Source organism: Nesoenas mayeri, assembly GCF_963082525.1.
Source record: "Nesoenas mayeri genome assembly, chromosome: 1".
Classification (NCBI taxonomy): Eukaryota; Metazoa; Chordata; class Aves; order Columbiformes; family Columbidae; genus Nesoenas; species Nesoenas mayeri.
The window spans coordinates 202,080,299-202,097,843 of record NC_137541.1 but is presented as its reverse complement, the minus strand read 5'-3'; the positions used below and the strand labels follow the sequence as shown (position 1 = coordinate 202,097,843).

Sequence of the window (17,545 nt, the reverse complement as noted above, 5' to 3'; positions counted from 1 at the left end):
TAAAAACAGTGCATTAGGGACCTATCTAAAATGATAGTGATGTCTGACCCTCCAGTAAGGAGCTGTAGGGAACCATGATCTGCTTATTCTAAGTGATAAACATTCTTCTCTCAACTCTAAGGAAATCAGAAATGTCTCATCTGGAGTTTACAGTGTATTTCAAGAAAAAAACATGTCAAAGTAAGTACTGGTTGAAGCAAAGGACACTAGCATTTTCGGACGATATCTTGATCATGAGGCCAATATGTTTCTAATAACAAGTCAGCAATTGTAGACATTGTTATCATGAATCTCTGAGAATCTCTCATAACTTGATATAACATTTCTGAAGACTAGCACTCACGTAAATCTGCTCTCCATATGGAAAAGTCCGACATGACTTTTTTTTCTCTGTGTGATGACACCTATTAAACTCCTATTTCAGATTGACATTTCCCCACTTTCTTACGTTTCTCACTGGAATGATTTTATTTGCTCAGTATTGAACCAGTGATTTCACAGCTGGTATTCAGTAAGCAAAGCACATGCCGATTCTTTACGTAACGCCTCCAAATCTGATGTCTTCTTCATAATATAAAAGCCTTCCTCAAATACTTCAAAATATTACTGCCAATTCTATCACTGAATCCAAATGTCACCAGGAGATATATTTGTGACCCAGCCCATGAAGGAATCAAGGTGCATGTAGCCATGGCATTCAAAATCTCGGGAACAACTCTTCATATGTAAACAATGATGATTTGTGAATGGGAAATCACGTTGTGTTCATGAGGAAAAGTAGAAGGCAGGTGATCTTCCCCCCGGAGTTTCTCAGACATTGGAAAACTAACATTCTTTCTTATCCCTGCTAGTGCAGGGATTGACAGAAGAGTGTGCCGGCACAAGGTGATCCAACACCTTTCGGTTCCTTATTCCTACATGGCAAATAAAGTCACTTTTTCTTCCCTCCTGTGTTAAAACATTAACTTGGAGGGACTGAGAAAAGGAAGATTCTGCTTTATCTGTGAATTTCATTTTAGGAGCCCTATACATCAGAAAGCCTGCCTCACTCTAGAAGGATGGTATTACATTCAGAATTTATTTCCAGCTATTGCTTACTTGCTCTACTTTGAAAAGAAAAGGAGTTTCCTATAGGAAATCTCTCAATTTCATCTCAAGGTCTGCTGCAAAGAGTTTGAATAGAATAGTGCTATAAAGCATTTCCCTAGCTAGAATCTTTTGGCTGCTAAAGGGCAGTTTTAAACCAGGCTGAAGACAAAGACCAAATCTGCCTCTAGTTGCTGTGGAAATAGGGAATACCCCATTCTGATATGACAGTATTGGCCTTTTCCACAAAACATCTGAATATTTAAATCATTTGAAGGCATTCCTATTTGACATGCTGAGAGATAAACTCTCCTTTTTACATTCTAGGAAAAACAAACCCAGAGATTCTAGACTAAAACCGCAACCAGTTATTAAAACTATTAACATGTGGTTTAATCAAGATAATAAATGTCAATCATCTTTCTCAATATATGATCACATAAAATGGAAAATTACCTTTCTCTTACTCAGTGTTACAGGTCCTATACTAAGTTTTTTCTCAGTTGACTTAAAAATTCATGTAATAAAAACGTATTTATCTCTACAAATAAACATTGAATTCATTTAAATAAGCATAATATCTTTAGGCAAAGAGAAATTGATTCATATTTGCTTTGATAAATACATTCCAATGAATGCATCTTAAGTACTGGCAAAAAGAATTAACAGAAATTGCTACTTAAAAATTTAGAGCTTTTTCTGGCAAAGAATTATTCCTGTCCTTTGCTTTATACAACTCGGCATCCCATGACAGCCATTTGAAGACCAATTTTGATATGGTTTATCTCTCAGTCTACTCAGTTCATGAAATGGAAAGAAGATTTTTCAGTGAACTACTTGCAGCAAATAAAATTTAGTACATTCCCCAGAATATCAGGGCTTGAAGTTGATAGCACTGAAATGAGCTTAGGTTGGTTTTCTTCCTTTCCTCAGAAAGCAGCTCATCACAGAAGCAGAGATCTAAAATTACACAGGCAATCAGCAGCACCCAACGCCGCTTATATTCTGTAATTCCAAAAAAACAGATTATCATCCTCTGTCCTGGTCTAAATTATACAAGTGATGAACATAACCTTTAATTGAGCCAAAGATTTTGGAGGTTGTGAAGCAGCTAAATTCTGTCTAATGGGACATTTACATTTTAAATGCTGTGAATATCGCAGGTATTGAAACATCATGTTTACATCACGCAATTTAGGCACCTGAACGCCTTCAAAATGTATGCCCAAATTCATGTTTTCTTAGAGAAATATGAAGTGCTACAGCATTATTAACTCTTATAAGTTGTTTTTCAAATCTAAAATTTGATAATGCAAAAATGTTGTAGTACTTGCTGGTTTTTACTAATCATGGGTTTCTCTTCATTGCTCAGTCTCCCTCCGAGATGTCCTTCCTTGCAGCAACAGAAAAGTTCCTTCAAGAGGAAGAGAAACACACAAGAGAGTTTGAAGAACTTTTAAATTCGCACCTTGAAGAACTCCAAAGACATTCTGAAAATACTCTAAAAAAATATGCCAGGATACAGCAAAACAGGCATAATTAAGCCAGCCATGCAATTAAGAAAATAAAACCAAGTAATCACCCATCAGTTTCGTAGAACTAAAATCAGTTAGCTGCTTAATGTATCGAGGCACATCAGCAATAGGATGTATTTTTAACACCAAGGTTTCAATAAGATAATAATTATTAGACGGATTTAGGTGTATTGTAACTTGACTATATTACAAAACATCTTACTCTAAACATATTCTAAAATAGGCAGTTTGGTTTTGCATGGTTAAATTATGTGCAGCAGAGACACTGTTGCAGCACTGTAAATTAAGAAAGATACTTTCAATTCTGTGATGTACGGAGGGCTAATAAGTGGAATTATTCCCTTGAAAATATAATCAGCCAAGAGTAATTCTCCAGATTGAACAGAACAAGAATAACAGGGGCCTTCAGCCATGTCGTAGCTCCTTGCATGAAGAGCTTATCTATGCTCTGCTTATTCTTGGCTACAGAAATAGCGCTTGGGACTCTTGAAATAAGGAGTTTGAGCTCTTCCTTTCTTATGCCCTAAGCCACTCAGGTCTGTGGGGGGAACATGAAGAGGCAAAGCACACAGGGCCAATGCATTAGGAGAAGTGTGACCAGCAGGTTGAGGGAGGTTCTCCTGCCCCTCTACTCTGCCCTGGTGAGGCTGCATCTGGAGCACTGCGTCCAGCTCTGGGCTCCCCAGTTTAAGAAGGACAGGGAATTACTGGAGGCAGTCTAGTGGCGGGCTGTGAAGATGATTAGGGATCTGCAGCACCTTTCTTATGAGGAGAGACTGAGAGAGCTGCGTCTGTTCAGCTTGGAGAAGCTGAGAGGGATCTTGTCAGTGTTTAGAAATATCTCAAGGGCGGGTGTCAAGAGGATGGACCAGACTCCTTTCAGTGGTGCCCAATGATAGGATGAGGGGCAACAGGCACAGACTGAAGCACAGGAGGTTCCATCTAAACATGAGGAGAAACTTCTTTACTTTGAGGTGCCAGAGCCCTGGAACAGGCTGCCCAGAGAGGTTGTGGAGTCTCCTTCTCTGGAGACATTCAAACCCACCTGGACACATTCCTGTGTGATCTGCTCTGGTGAACCTGCTTTAGCAGGTGGGTGGGACTGGATGATCTCCAGAGGTCCCTTCCAACCCCAACCATTCTGTGATGCTGTGATTTTGTAGCCACCTGTATTGCCCCTTTTACGAGACCTATAGACTTCACCCAGGGCCAAGCCTGAGCTCAGATGCTTTACATGCTTCACATTAGTACTTCACAATTTTTAAATCCTTTCTTCAGAAGCACCTGTTGTGATACTGATGTTTCAACACTATGTTGGCTCATTATTTGGCTACATTGGAATAGGGAAAAAAACCTTTAACTTTAGACAACTTGCTTTAGGTAAGGGCATAAATGGTTTGTATTTTTCTAGAACACACAAAAACATTCTAAAACTGAACGGAGTTAATTCAGCTCCATGTGCTGAAAAACTGCATAATGTTGAGATTCTTTTTATTTGCAATTCATACTGAATTCTATTGCTGTGCAAGCGAAATAGAAATTACAGACAGTGTTGATGAACCACCAATTTCAGTGAAAGAGATACTGAAGAAGTACTTTCCAGCATATACTGTTGCCAACTTCCTGGAAAAATCTGGATAAAAATAATACCAGGCTGTCAAACAGCTCCAGTTTGTGAGTGAAAGAAGTCTCATTAATATTCAAGACCACAGCAAAAATGTAAATTGTTTTTGGAAGCTGTGTTTCCATTAAGAGAAAATACACTACATCACACTCGCACAAAATACCAAGATTTTAAATACCAGTTTGGCTCGGTTTGCAATAACGTGAGTAATGAAAATGAGGCCATCAAAGAACCTTTACCGGAAAATTCAGGAAAATCGCTAGACTCAGCTGAATAAAAAGATGACGGAAGGACATCTGAACAAACTAAATATATGTGCATCCTCAGTTTAAGGGGAGATGCATCTGTGAGTTTTAAAGGAACTCATGAAGAAATTTAGGAACTTCTGGAAATGAAGCTAGAATTGAAGCTGCGAAGTATCTGTAGAAGCAGAAAGACAACAGAATGTTGTTTTACAGAAGGGCAAGAGAAAAAAAACCTGGGCTATTAGCCAGTTAGCCAGATTCTTTTGCCACTGCAAGGTTTAAATATCCAAGATAGTATCCAGATCTTCAGAGAAACGTATGAATCCAGTCCTGAGGATCCCTCTCACGATGCAGGTCTGTGCGATGATACAGAACGAATGATTGCAATAAGCAGAAAACTACTAAGATTTTGGTTTTCTAAAGCTTTTTAAGATGTGGCCAATATAGTAACTTTGGCTAATGAAACAAGAGAGTTAGATTCAGCCTGGCTTTTGTGTAACTCCATAAAATAAACTCCCCATGAAAAGCACTGACAACTGCAAAATGCCTGGATCTGAGCAGCTGCTTGTTTACTGTTTCCTGCTCAGAGCATCTTATGCCACAAATGTCCTGAGACGTGGATCAAAGTGCCATTTTTTAGCACATACTTATCGGAAATGTCAGCTTTCCCCAGCCAAAATCCACAGAAGTTCCTGATCTGACAATCCCCAATTTAAACAAGAGCCTATTGCTGCTAGATACAGTCAGAGCCTGGTTCTGAATATTTAACTGTATTTAAAGGTAGAAACTTGATTGCACTGGTGAGAGGCTTCTGAAGAAAAATACATATTGCTGTTGTTATCATGCCAAAAATAGTGTGTACAACGTGTGCCACATTTGAAGTTATTTGGAAAACTTTTTAAAGAATGATGGACAGCAGAAATAATAAAATCTAAGAAATTATATATACCTTATGAGCAAGGATTGGCGATGTATGTATATTGCCAGAAAAAAAAGGAATAATCAGAAGGGTCTAAGGCCATAAATGTCTGGATAAATAAAAATGAAAAAAATGAATTATTAATCATAAATTCATTTGACAGGACAAGGTGCAATGTTGGGGAGCTACAGATTACCCAAAACATACAGCAAATTTCTATTCTACTTTGTGAACAGCTGGGCAATGGAAAATTCTTGCAAGCTGCTGGACTTCTCTTGTGATTTTTCAAAGGTTTACCAAAAGGCCTTTTTTTGGCTTCCAGTTGAAAGGCTTGTTTTAAATAAAAAGAACAACAGCTCAGGCTGCCACCAGCTTTTTTTGTAGAAGGAAAAACAGAGGTTGTGCACATACAGTTGCCAACATGTTTGATCGAGATGTAATTTTGAAATAGTTGGTGGTAAGAGCTGCCAGGTCACTGGTGGCCAAGGCACTGCCCAAAACTTACTGGGGCTGTCGGTGAAACGACAGTAACCAAACAAAAACAATGAAAAGTGGCTTACGTGAGTAAGTTGAGTATTTTGCACATTTTCATCCTACCGTTTCTTACTCTCTTCTTTTTTGCATGGGAAATACAGGCGTACAAGAACAGGAGAGTGTCAGACAGACATCAGGGACTCTCAACCACGCAGAGAGGAATGCAAACAGCACCAGCAAAACACTGCCAAAGGAACATAAAAATGGGCAAACATGAAAAATCACAGGTTTGCCGATGGGTGGCTTTAGCTTACCCAGTGGCTTTAGCTTACCCAGGCAAAGGCTGATAGATCTCTGCTATGATCAGAGACACTACAGAAAGCGCCTCATGCCCCAGCCCCACTGTCTTGGCTTTATCGTAGTGCAACTGGTGGTAATTCCTGATTGAGCAGTGGTACAGTCATGTGCAGAATCAAGCCCACCACCACTTAATAAGGCACAACTAGACTAAATATCACCGGTGGGAATGAGAAAGGAGTCATCAAGAGAGACTGGCTAATGAGCTGAGCCCCAGGTGATCTCACATCTCTGGCATGTCACACCGGTCACCACAGTTTTATTTGTGCAGGGATGTGTTGATGTCCATCTGTCCTGCTGCTTTCTGCCCGCAGGTCCCCCAGACCCCAGCAGCTGCGAGGAGGCCGAGGGCACCCAAGGAAGGTCCTTTCCTTGCGTTCCACAGGTGATGGGATTACATCTCCGTTTGCCTTCACAACCTAAAACAGGCAATTGTATCATTCACATTCACTTTATTTTCCATTTAATTCTAAGCACAATAGGCATTCATTAGATTTTACACCAACTGCCTTGCGCTAGGGATTTTTTTCTCGTCAGGCGCAGCAGTGTGCTGGGAAAATGCAGGTTAAACACTGTTCACAGCAGAGCTCGTTCCAATTGCCCAAACCAATGCGGGAACCCTGTGTTGTTCTTTCCTCACTGTGGCGTTCAGATCTCAAAGTTCACTGTGTTTGAGTTACTATTTAATCACATGGACAGCCTCAAATCCATAAATAGGCTGTAATTTAATGTACTGCGTCTAAATTTCTACCAGTGGATTGAGCAACGCCCCTAGACGCAGATACGCTGTGCTGCGGTGTCCCTAAACCAACAAACCGATGGGTTTGTTCCTCTGATTTACTCTTAACCAAACTGCTGGGGGGGGTTTGGAACAGACTTTTCAAGAATGTGTTTGCCCAGTTACCTTACGAGAATTTATTTGCATGGAAAGAACAGTCCTGACCCATTCCATCACTAAATTTCCTGCGACAGATGTAGGATTTTCTTGACTTGATGTGAACCCTTGTCCAATCCCAGCTGGAGCAAGAAATCCTACAGAAGTCCCAGTTCTTGCTATCCCATGTAAATGAGAAATTTTTTGATTGAAACTTTCTGATCAAATAAAGGTGGTGGGCAGAAGACAACATCAGCTACCAGCTCCATCTCTAGTGACTGTGAAGATGCTCGGCTGGGACGTGGACGGCAGGAATTTGCTGGTGCAGAGTGTGTGAAACTACCTGTCCTGGTAAGAACATCCTCCCGGTAAGAAACGTCTGTGTGACACAAGGCCAACACCGAGAATCAAAGCCCAGGCTTAGTTTACACCTTCCAGAGCTCCAGGAGCATCCCAACCTGTACGTGCATTGTTTGGGCACTCAACAGAAATACTCTGGAAACAGAATGGTGTGTTTTCTCTGCCGTGTGTATTTAAAAGCACTGGTTTCTGAACATCAGGGTGTAAGTAAACATTTTCTTGTCAACGGATTGAACAGAAGACTGAGAGCCAGCTTCTCTGAGCTTGAAAAAGATGTGTAGTTCTCCCACAAGATCATGGGCGGTGTCACTGGCTTCTCTCCTTGGGTTTGGGGAGCTGGGGCCATTTATAACACAGACAGACATTTACCCATCACGAGAATACTTGACAGGATTCCTTGATTTTTCTTAGCACTTTGAAGACATTTACAAAACTCCATTCAAAGCTTGATCTTTCAGTATTTGACTCAGATCTGATTTATGCTTAGAAAAACTGGGGTTTAAAAATTGTTTCTATAACGTGATATATCAGAGGGCAATGGCAGGTTTTTAGTGACTTCACCCAATAACGAGCACTCCTGGAAACTGTATCATAAGACACTGCCGAAGAAGGATCTCAGCATGAGTTTTCTGGCAAAACACTTGCAATAAATCATTCAATTTTGCCCACAAGCTACTGTATACTGGGAAAAGATTTGGAAGCCTATTTCTAAAATAATTCTGAAGGCAACTGACACTTGGAGTAATCCATACAGTTAAAAACCAGAGACACAGCTACACCTTTGGCTGAGAAGTTCACAGGAGTTGACATTTGGGCAACTGCCATTAATTTACTTCCCAATAATCTCCCAGTGATTTTTGACAGTTTCTGTCTATGGAGGCTTCATACTATTTCTCCAAACGTGCATTCTCACATCCTATACTAGCGAAAGGGAATTTGGTAGAAAATGTCAGAATCCAATTTCATTGTTTACTAGAGAAAAACACATTATTTAAACAACAAAAAAAAATCAAACTGTGAATGCAATTCTATCTTCTACATAAGGACTAATTCAGAATGTGTAACAGTATTTTCCTCTCAATTAGCACTCAGTAAAATTGCACATTTCAGGGAAATGAATTACACAATGCCTCTTATTAGCATTAAGCTGTACATTCATATTAATAAACATTTGAGTCTGAAGATGATTTTTGAAAGCTTAAGAATTTGCAGATGTCAAGAGACATAAGGAAAAGAAGCAGAAATGAAACATCTCATTAGAGAAGCAATCTTAAATATTACCTAACCCAGCTGACCTTTCACCTCATTAGCTGTTATCAGCCAGTTAATTGCTCCTGTGTGTTGCAGACCCAACTCTTGCAGAAAATGAAGGGAAGAACACCTCACATAAGGACTCTCGGCTGTTTCAGGGAACACTTTCTGAATTATGAAGTTATGGCTTGGGCTGATATGAAAGCCCTACAGGTGGAACGAACTGGAATAAATCCGATCCTCAGAGATGGGAAAGTCACAGGGACCTTGTTAGAGCTGTCAGAAAGTACCAGAGAATGAGCTGGGACAGGAAAACCTTGGTTAAGAATCCATGGAAGGGGAAGATGAGGAAGAGGAACCCATGGAAGAGATTAGTGGAAAATTTGCTGCTATTCTAGATGCTGCAGACACCAAGTGCCCTGCAGAACACACACACCGAAACCATGCACTTCTGTTCACTGCCTTGGGCACAGATTTAATTCAAGTTGAATATCCCCTTTCAAAAAAGGGCAACTGGAAGAGCTCCACAACAGCCAGGCCTGACTGAGGATAAACAGACAGGACAAAAAGAATTTGGTGGCTGGGAGAGCAGAATCAGCTGGGAGACGACACAGAGCAATTACTTACAGAGAACGCACCATTTCAGACCTCTCCAGCTGAAGGGAGTGGCACTTAGTACCAAAGTGCAGGTGATTTTCCACCTCGGCGGGTGCAGGGGCTCCACAGCCGCCCTGTGCTGAGCACTGAGTGGGTGAGCTGAGCGCTCTCCTGGGCACACCGCCACAACCACCCCGGCTGGGCAGCTTGTTGTGCATGAATCCCAACTATGTTGCAAGTTGGGGGGGAAACACCAACCTAACAGTTCATCCGAACTCTTGTTTATTAGCAAATTTTGTATTTCAAAAACATGTTAGCCTGCAGGTCCAGTTCAATTCTAGGCACTGCCGACAGCAGTGGCACAGGAAAGGTTGGGAGCTGCAGCTATCCCAGCACCACTGGGTGTCTGTCCCCTTCACAGAATCACAGAATGTCAGGGATTGGAAGGGACCTCAAAAGCTCATCCAGTCCAATCCCCCTGCCGGAGCAGGAACACCCAGATGAGGTTACACAGGAAGGTGTCCAGGCGGGTTTTGAATGTCTCCAGAATAGGAGACTCCACAACCCCCTTGGGCAGCCTGTTCCAGTGTCTGTCACCCTCACTGAGAAGAAGTTTCTTCTTAAATTTAAATGGAACTTCCCATGTTCCAGTTTGTACCCATTGCCCCTTGTCCTATCATTGTTTGTCACCAAGAAGAGCCTGGCTCCATCCTCCTGACACTCACTCTTTACATATTTATAAACATTAATGAGATCACCCCTCAGTCTCCTCTTCTCCAAGATAAAGAGACCCAGCTCCCTCAGCCTTTCGAACCAGTTGGTTTGCAGCTGGCCATGGGCTCACTCCCCTTTGGGAACACCTGCCCTTGGGCAAAGTCCACCGCAGGGAATTGCCTTTGCTTGCCTGGAGCAGTTCTTTAGCAGCGCAGCGTGGGTCAGCGGTACCTTCTGCACAGCAACATCACAGAGGGGTAACACAGGAACCCAGCGCAGTTCTTTAGCAGCGCAGCGTGGGTCAGCGGTACCTTCTGCACAGCAACATCACAGAGGGGTAACACAGGAACCCAGCGCCCTCCCTGGGACTGTCCCGCTGCCAGGGGACAGGACATGAAGTAATGATTCATGGAGTCTTTGACTTTCAGCCCAGAAATATCTCCTGCTGTGCTTCAGTGCACTGTAGCATCACACTCTTCCTTGCTTGGCCTGTATTTAAGCAGCAGCTTAAGCTGTTTATGGACATTTTTTCTCTTCCTGAAATGACTCTGCTCTCTTCAGCCATTGATCACTTCATAACTCACGGCACTGAGTTTGATCAGGTGCATCTTTACAAGGATATATCTGATGCAATTAGGGATGTACATGTAAAAGGAGTGATGTACAAATGGATTGAAAAAGATGTGGAACAGCATATTCTGCATGGGGATGAAATCTATGCTGTGCTGAACCGCCTGGTGAACCACAAGAAGAAACTCTTGCTCATTCCCAGATTCCTTCCCCAAAGTCTTCTGAAGGTTAATGTGTACCAAGTGCCTTAAAATATTTGGATGAGAAAGGGCTGTAGAAGAATACAGGATTATTGAAGCATTTTCATCACAATTTATAGTTTGATTTCTTAAAATAAAACCACCTAAGCTGTGCTCACAGCCTCCTTTAAGTGAGAGCTAGAGGGGGATGCCACAGAACAACATTTCAGCAAACAGTTTAAAGACCTAAGTTATACTAATGTTACTTTTCCTTCCTTTAAAAAAAACTTTGAAAGCAACTGCTGTATGCAAAATCACCTTTTTATTGCCACTTTATACAGATTTAAATATTGAACATTCAGATAAACAACTACCTGTATTTATGTAGATTGTTGCCACCAGAGACCGGCAGAATTTCCCTTTCCAACTTCTGCAAGATTCCTTCTGGTGGATCCTGAACTATCCACTTTGCATGTTGGCATCTCACAGCAAAAAGAACATTCTTTTTGAGTGAACTATATAGTGTTTAATGAAAAAATCATGACACAATGTAGGCTTTCACAATATGTCACATTTCTTTGCAAAATAATTTGAAGATTCCAAGTAAGACTTCTCTCTTTTATTCAAAAAATAAATATATCCTTTCTGAATCAAAGCACTTCATATGACATTAAGTACAAAGAAGAAACGTACTTCTTTGGAAGTTCTGAAACAGACATACAAGAGCTCATGGGAGCAACATTATCCGTAACAGTGATAAAAGCCGAAAGCTGATTTTTTTACAAATTTGTAGCAGAACACGATTTCCTTTTACAATATAGAGCTTCAAACAGATTTAAGAAAAACACCATTTGAAAAGTCTGAAAGGCACATGAACTGGACCATAAAACGTACTGGCACATTCACTAATACGTTTTATGTTACATTCCTAAAGAGAATCTGCGGGACCCTAACCAAGAGAAGACTGAAAATACCAGCAAGTTCCTTTGTAAAGTACTAGGAGAGCGGCACAGAGTTCCTTTTGGCTCTTGATAAAATTATTAATACCCCAAAGCCAGAAAGTCTGAAAAGCTGCATCATTCGGTTGTATTTGGACGAGTTGCTACATAAACAAAGACAACAATGAGCACGACTACAACAGCCAGCGTGGGAAGCACCACTGTGGTGATCTGTTGCCGGGCCTCTTGCATCGCCTGTTTTCTCTCCTTTTTATCTTTCGAGGTCTCTTTCTTGGGTTTTCCTCTTAGCTGCCTCATCCTCCTCTTAGGGTCTTTTGTTCACCAGAATGGGGGAGCGAAGGGAGTTGAGCAGCTGAAAACAGTCCAAGGTCTTTTGAAACAAAGGGCCGAAGAACTCCTCCTTCAAGTGGTTGCCTGTGCAAGCAACTGCAAGAGAAGGAGAAATAAAATTCTTCTGAGTAAAATCTACACATATTCTAGTTATTAAAACCATTTGCAGCTCCGCTTGGTAAATCTTTTATCCAACTGGCACCAGTATCTACGCAGCTTGTTTCAAGGAGGCGGAATCGGAGTGCGCTCGCTCGGCTCCTCAACACCGCTTTCCCCATAAAAACCCTGGCAGTTCATCACGGTGCGTGTTTGCCCAGGAGCACTGAACAAAGCCCAGCACCATCTATTTTATCCTCTAAGGCAAACAAGATAACATAGCTAAAGACTTAATGAAAATAATATGAGTTAGCCTTGCCTCAGCACAGGGTACCAGCTGTGCCCCCTAACAGCAGTCCCAATGATGTGGTTGGACTCAATGGTCTTAAGGGTCTCTTCCAACCAACCTGATTCTCTGATTCCAGGAAAGGTCTGTGGTTCCCCACAAACCTGCTGAAGGAGGAAGGGCGAGCACACTCCTCGCAATAAGGAAAAACCATTCAGTGTTTATCGGCCTCACCAGGTATTTATTGCACTAAAGGATCACAGTATCACAATATGTTTGGGATTGGAAGGGACCTCAAAAGATCATCCAGTCCAATCCCCCTGCTGGAGCAGGAACACCCAGATGAGGTTACACAGGAAGGTGTCCAGGTGGGTTTTGAATGTCTCCAGAGAAGGAGACTCCACAACCCCCCTGGGCAGCCTGTTCCAGTGTCTGTCACCCTCACTGAGAAGAAGTTTTTTCTCAAATTTAAGTGAAAAGGATACTCTAATAGGAAGAAATGTGGGGAAAGAGCTGCTCAACTTACACTTCTGGTTCTGCTGCCACAGAACAAACCCTAAATCATAACATGACTCAATGCTGTCACTCTTATTACAGCTGTCATATGAAAAAGATCCCCACTGTAACCAGCATGGTTGCAAATCACCGCTGTAGACAAGCGGCCGTTCGTAAGGTCGTTGCTCAGAAGGATCTACCAGATCAAAAGCAGATCTAGAAAGTGAGATTAACAAAAGCACTGCACAGCACAAAAGCCTCTCTGAAGTAAGGAGAATTAGTAATTGCTTAGTACTTCCATACCCTGAGTTGCCTACAGCCGTGTCACTCATCCACTGTGTTGGGGGAGGACACCAACTCTTTGGTTACTTTGCTCTTTGCTACATCCCCAGTTTCTGCAGTGGCACAATCGCTGGCTGTTGCTTTTTCCATGCGAGAGAGGGAACCTGACACACCAATGTGATGTTCACAGAGTTCACTTTATTGTCGGATGGGCTGCATGTACTGTCCACGCGCTCTGCACACGCGTGTCCGGCAACTGCTCATTCATTGTTACCTTCTAATGGGGCTCCTTTCGTTTCTTTTGTCTCTGGCTTCACCTTTCAGCCAGGCTGGTGACAACCCCCTCCTCCCAGGGGAGGGGGGAGGACTGTGCCACTCCAGCTGGGTACAGGTCAGATCTACCTCAGCACAAATTTGGAGGGTAACGATTACCACTCCAGCTGGGTACAGGTCAGATCTACCTCAGCACAAATTTGGAGGGTAACGATTACTGGGGTCAAATATTGAGTTGAATTGAAAGTAAACTATGAACAGATGTTTTTCCATCACTCCTTTACGCAACTCAGAATAAAGGAAAATTAGTGGGTTAATGTAACTGCCTCTTTTCTTGATATCAAAATATATTTGTAACGTGCTGCCGTAGGTGAGGAGCACGTGTCAACAAAGCTGCAAAACTTGCTCAGTTCGCCACAGACACAATTTCCTCTTGATGTCTCATCTCTGATGAACGTCACCAATTGTCTTACCACTACTTTATTGAAAAAAGAGGTTTTCATTGAAAGTAGGGTGCTTCCTGTTAGTGTTGGCACTCATCCTGATTCGTCAGCCTGATCACTGAAGTAAAACCAAACTAAAACAAACGCTCATGTAAAAAACAAGAACCCTCACCTATAGGTTATGTGAACTACAACGGAGTTTTCATCCTTTCTTGTAACAGCGACAACCTGCCTGCTGGGAATCCCACCCAGCCAATTAGGCTGGTGAGATACTGCACCAGGTAGGGGAAAATGCAGAGTAACTCTACTAACTAGGGCTTGTGGAAGTGACCAGACTATCAGAGCAACCACATGGGAAACCAACAGCAAATCAATGCGTCAGTATTTCTGTCTTTACATGGTCCATCCCGGATACAATCTTAAAATCAAACAAACCAACCAACCATCAAGCGTGACGGGTTCTCTGCGTTCAGCTGGATTCACCAATTCCGCATCCCATGCACACACACCTTTCAAGAAGTTTTTTTTTCTGATGCTAAGCTCTGAAAATTCAACATGGACTCTGAGGCAATCACTTCATTTCAATTTTGATAAAGCATAAAAGGGCAATTTTGGCGACTGGGATGATCTTCCAAAGAGGAAACAATAAAGTTCAAGTCTCAGAAAGAAGCAATTGCTTCTGCAAGCTGCAGCGCTAGAATCAAAATGCTTAACTGATTTATAGACACCAGAAGTTGTCAGTGAACTTCATAATAAGGAGGTAAATAGGAACTGGATGGAGCAACAACACATGACACCCTGTTCCAGTCTTTTAATCAAATGGGACTATTTCATTTCTAATCTTCCGTAACTATTTCTTCTTAGCAAATCACAGAATGACCTAAGTCGGAATGGACCCACAAGGATCATCGAGTCCAAATCCTCACCTCTTAGTGATTCAGAGCAGAGTCTTCAGTGTTCCGCCTCCTGCAAGCTAGAGGTTTCTGCTTTGGTTTTGTTGCTATCACTTCTCTAACTCTTGAAAAAGAAATCTCTGTTTTACCCTTTCCATTTTAGTTTCTGCTTTAGTCACAAGCTTTATTAACCAACTCTAGAAAAACTACTACGCAAAGTAAAGTTTTATGTTTGCCCTTAGGGATCATTAGAGATCCAGAGCATTTCAGGCTATAGTATTTTCATACTGTTTTGTCTGCACTGTTGATGTACATCAATGCGTTTGGTGTCTGGATTGCCAACAAGACCCAAGAAGTGATGGACAGTAAAAGCCTTTGGGACTTTCTGTGTGCCGTAGTAACAAACGGGAGTTGCCATGAAACCAATCCCTCTAACAAAAAATGCATGTCTTGCTCCACGCAGCATCACTTGCTACCCAGACATTAAAAATATCAGGATGTTTTTTTAAATCTCTTTTGAATGAATATTTCATTCTGAAGCAAAATTATAACAAGTTAATTACATACACTAGCTGACATCTGACGACTTAGAACAGAAAGCCTTCCCGCAAATGTCAGCAGCACTTGAATCGCAAGCTGGTGCTCTCTGGTTTGGGAATCTGGCGTCAAACTCCAAATATGTTTCCAGTAGCTTGGGCTACTTGGCTTTGCTTCTGGCTGAGATGGACTTGGACAGAAACTGGCCCACAGTTTTTGGAGAGATGAGCCTTAGGGTTCATCTTAACTGAACCATGAAATGGAAGCGGTGAATCTCTGCAAACTGCTGCCAGGCCCCGGCTGCCGCTGCGTGCCCGGGGGTGACAGCCAGCGTGAGACGGCGGCTGCAAGAGACAACGCTGCCCACGGGAAAGCTGCGGCATGTTGGACACGCTGCTGTGTTCGTGTTGGTACAAAACAGCTTTTAAGAACCACCACTCAGCTACTTAAGATGAAATTCTATGGCCTGTGTTGTGCAAGTGGAGTAAGCAAGTCACAGGCATCCCCTTCCACCGCCGAGCCCCGCACGGGCCAGCCAGGGGCTGCGCTGGAAGGCAGGAGATACCGACAGGTACGGAAAGGAAAAAACATACACAAAGTGCAGTATGTCAGGGCCAGGATTACAACCTTTGGGTCTAGTTCCTTGTGGGGACAGCGCACAAGAACAAATTATCTCACGTTACTGGGCTGCATCCTCCTAAAGCCAGTGATCACCCTGCCTGTGGGCTGGGAAGGCTGAACTCGAGCAAAGGGAGGAAGGAAATAATATAGCGTTGGGATGGGTGTAATTAACAGCCTAGTTAGCACTGCCCATTTAACACCTCTCGGAGGAAGCCACTATCAGAAGAGCAATGAGAAAGGGATGTCCCACAGGTACTCAAATCTTATGGGAACTCCAGCCTTAGTGACCAGCAAACCTCAGACTGCCAGAGAACTGGAAACTCACCTTTTCTCCTTAAATGAAACCAAGAGCCTCCTTTCCCTTCCTGGTCTCCCCCACACAGGAGAGGACTCGCTGGCATGGACCATGCGCATTGTCCTGCAGCTGCTTCCCATTCTGATGAACTGCTCAACCTGGCCCCAGCATCTGGTGAGGCTGGAAACAACCACCAAACTGGTTCAACTGCTGCTTCTCCTGGAAACTCAGCAACTCCCTCAGCTGGGACATTTGTAGGAACAGCACAGAAGGCACTAACAGTGGAATATTCGTGGTCCACAACAGTCTGGTACCAGCCAGAGCCCTATAACTTCAGCTTCCTTTGATGCATTTCACAATTTAAAATTTGACAATGAAATTGCATGGGGTGATGAAGGTCTGATTGTTGGGTTTTTTTGCCCTTTAAAATTCACTACAGCAAAGTTTCACCCCAAAGCAGGAACCTGCGGGCTCGAAAGGAACCATCTCGATTGCCAAGTCAAGAAAATGAGCGTTGGCTTGATACCGCTGTTTGATACACACTGAAAAGCTAAGGTTTCCAGCAGAACCAAATATTCAAAAGTACAACATAGAGAAGACAAACCTAAAGCTATTGTTCTTCAACATAATACAAATTCACAAGTTTAGTACCCTGGTTTGACATGTAGAACCATTACATTCCTCCTTGCCCATCATCCGAATAGCTTTGTATATACAAGTGCTCTTCTTTCCATCTTCTGGGTAAAGTTACTCTGAACTGTTTTGCAGAGCCAAGCTCAACACCTGAGAGCATCAATCACTGCACTTGCTCAAGTCACTCCCACCAATGCTGAAGTATTTTCCAGCATCTTAAAGCAAGTCAGTTACGGTTAAGCGAGTGTAATTTTGTACCAGAAGGCTGTTGTGACACTTGTGGGGACTGCTAGCCTTCAAAACATAGCAACAATCTTCCAATGAGGATTTAAGGCAATCCAGTGTCTCCCTATTGCTGTGAGCCAGGACCAGCTACACCAGCGCTTGCTGAGCTTTGCAATTCTGCATCTCCTTCTATGTGCAACACGTGCATGAAATATCTCATCTGCACTAAGTGTAACCACATGTCTAGACGTCTAAAGAACTTATCACCAACCTTACAGCATGAATGTATTAGCCACGTTAAGCTGAATAATTTTTCTGCAAATCCAAAATTACGAGTGTTTGTAAGCCAATTTGGACTAACTCAGCCTCATGATCCTGCTGCTGACGCTGTA

The 17,545-nt window shown here is 42.5% G+C and overlaps 2 protein-coding genes across 2 annotated transcripts in view; one reads left to right on the top strand and one right to left on the bottom strand.

Moving 5' to 3' along the window:
- DEUP1 (deuterosome assembly protein 1) overlaps window positions 1-2,629 on the top strand; it is a gene marked incomplete at both ends in the record, with an annotated part of 44,093 nt that extends 41,464 nt beyond the window's left edge. Inside the window, one exon of the mRNA XM_080338616.1 lies at window positions 2,459-2,629. Coding sequence (XP_080194742.1) covers window positions 2,459-2,629 — 171 coding nt within the window. The remainder of the gene's footprint in view (window positions 1-2,458) is intronic.
- A 9,232-nt stretch (window positions 2,630-11,861) lies between these two features.
- On the bottom strand, window positions 11,862-12,041 carry SMCO4 (single-pass membrane protein with coiled-coil domains 4; the record flags this gene model as incomplete). Its single annotated transcript, XM_080363682.1, has 1 exon — window positions 11,862-12,041. The coding sequence occupies one exon, from the start codon at window positions 12,039-12,041 to the stop codon at window positions 11,862-11,864; it is 180 nt and encodes a 59-aa protein (XP_080219808.1).
- Between the last annotated feature and the right edge of the window lie 5,504 nt (window positions 12,042-17,545).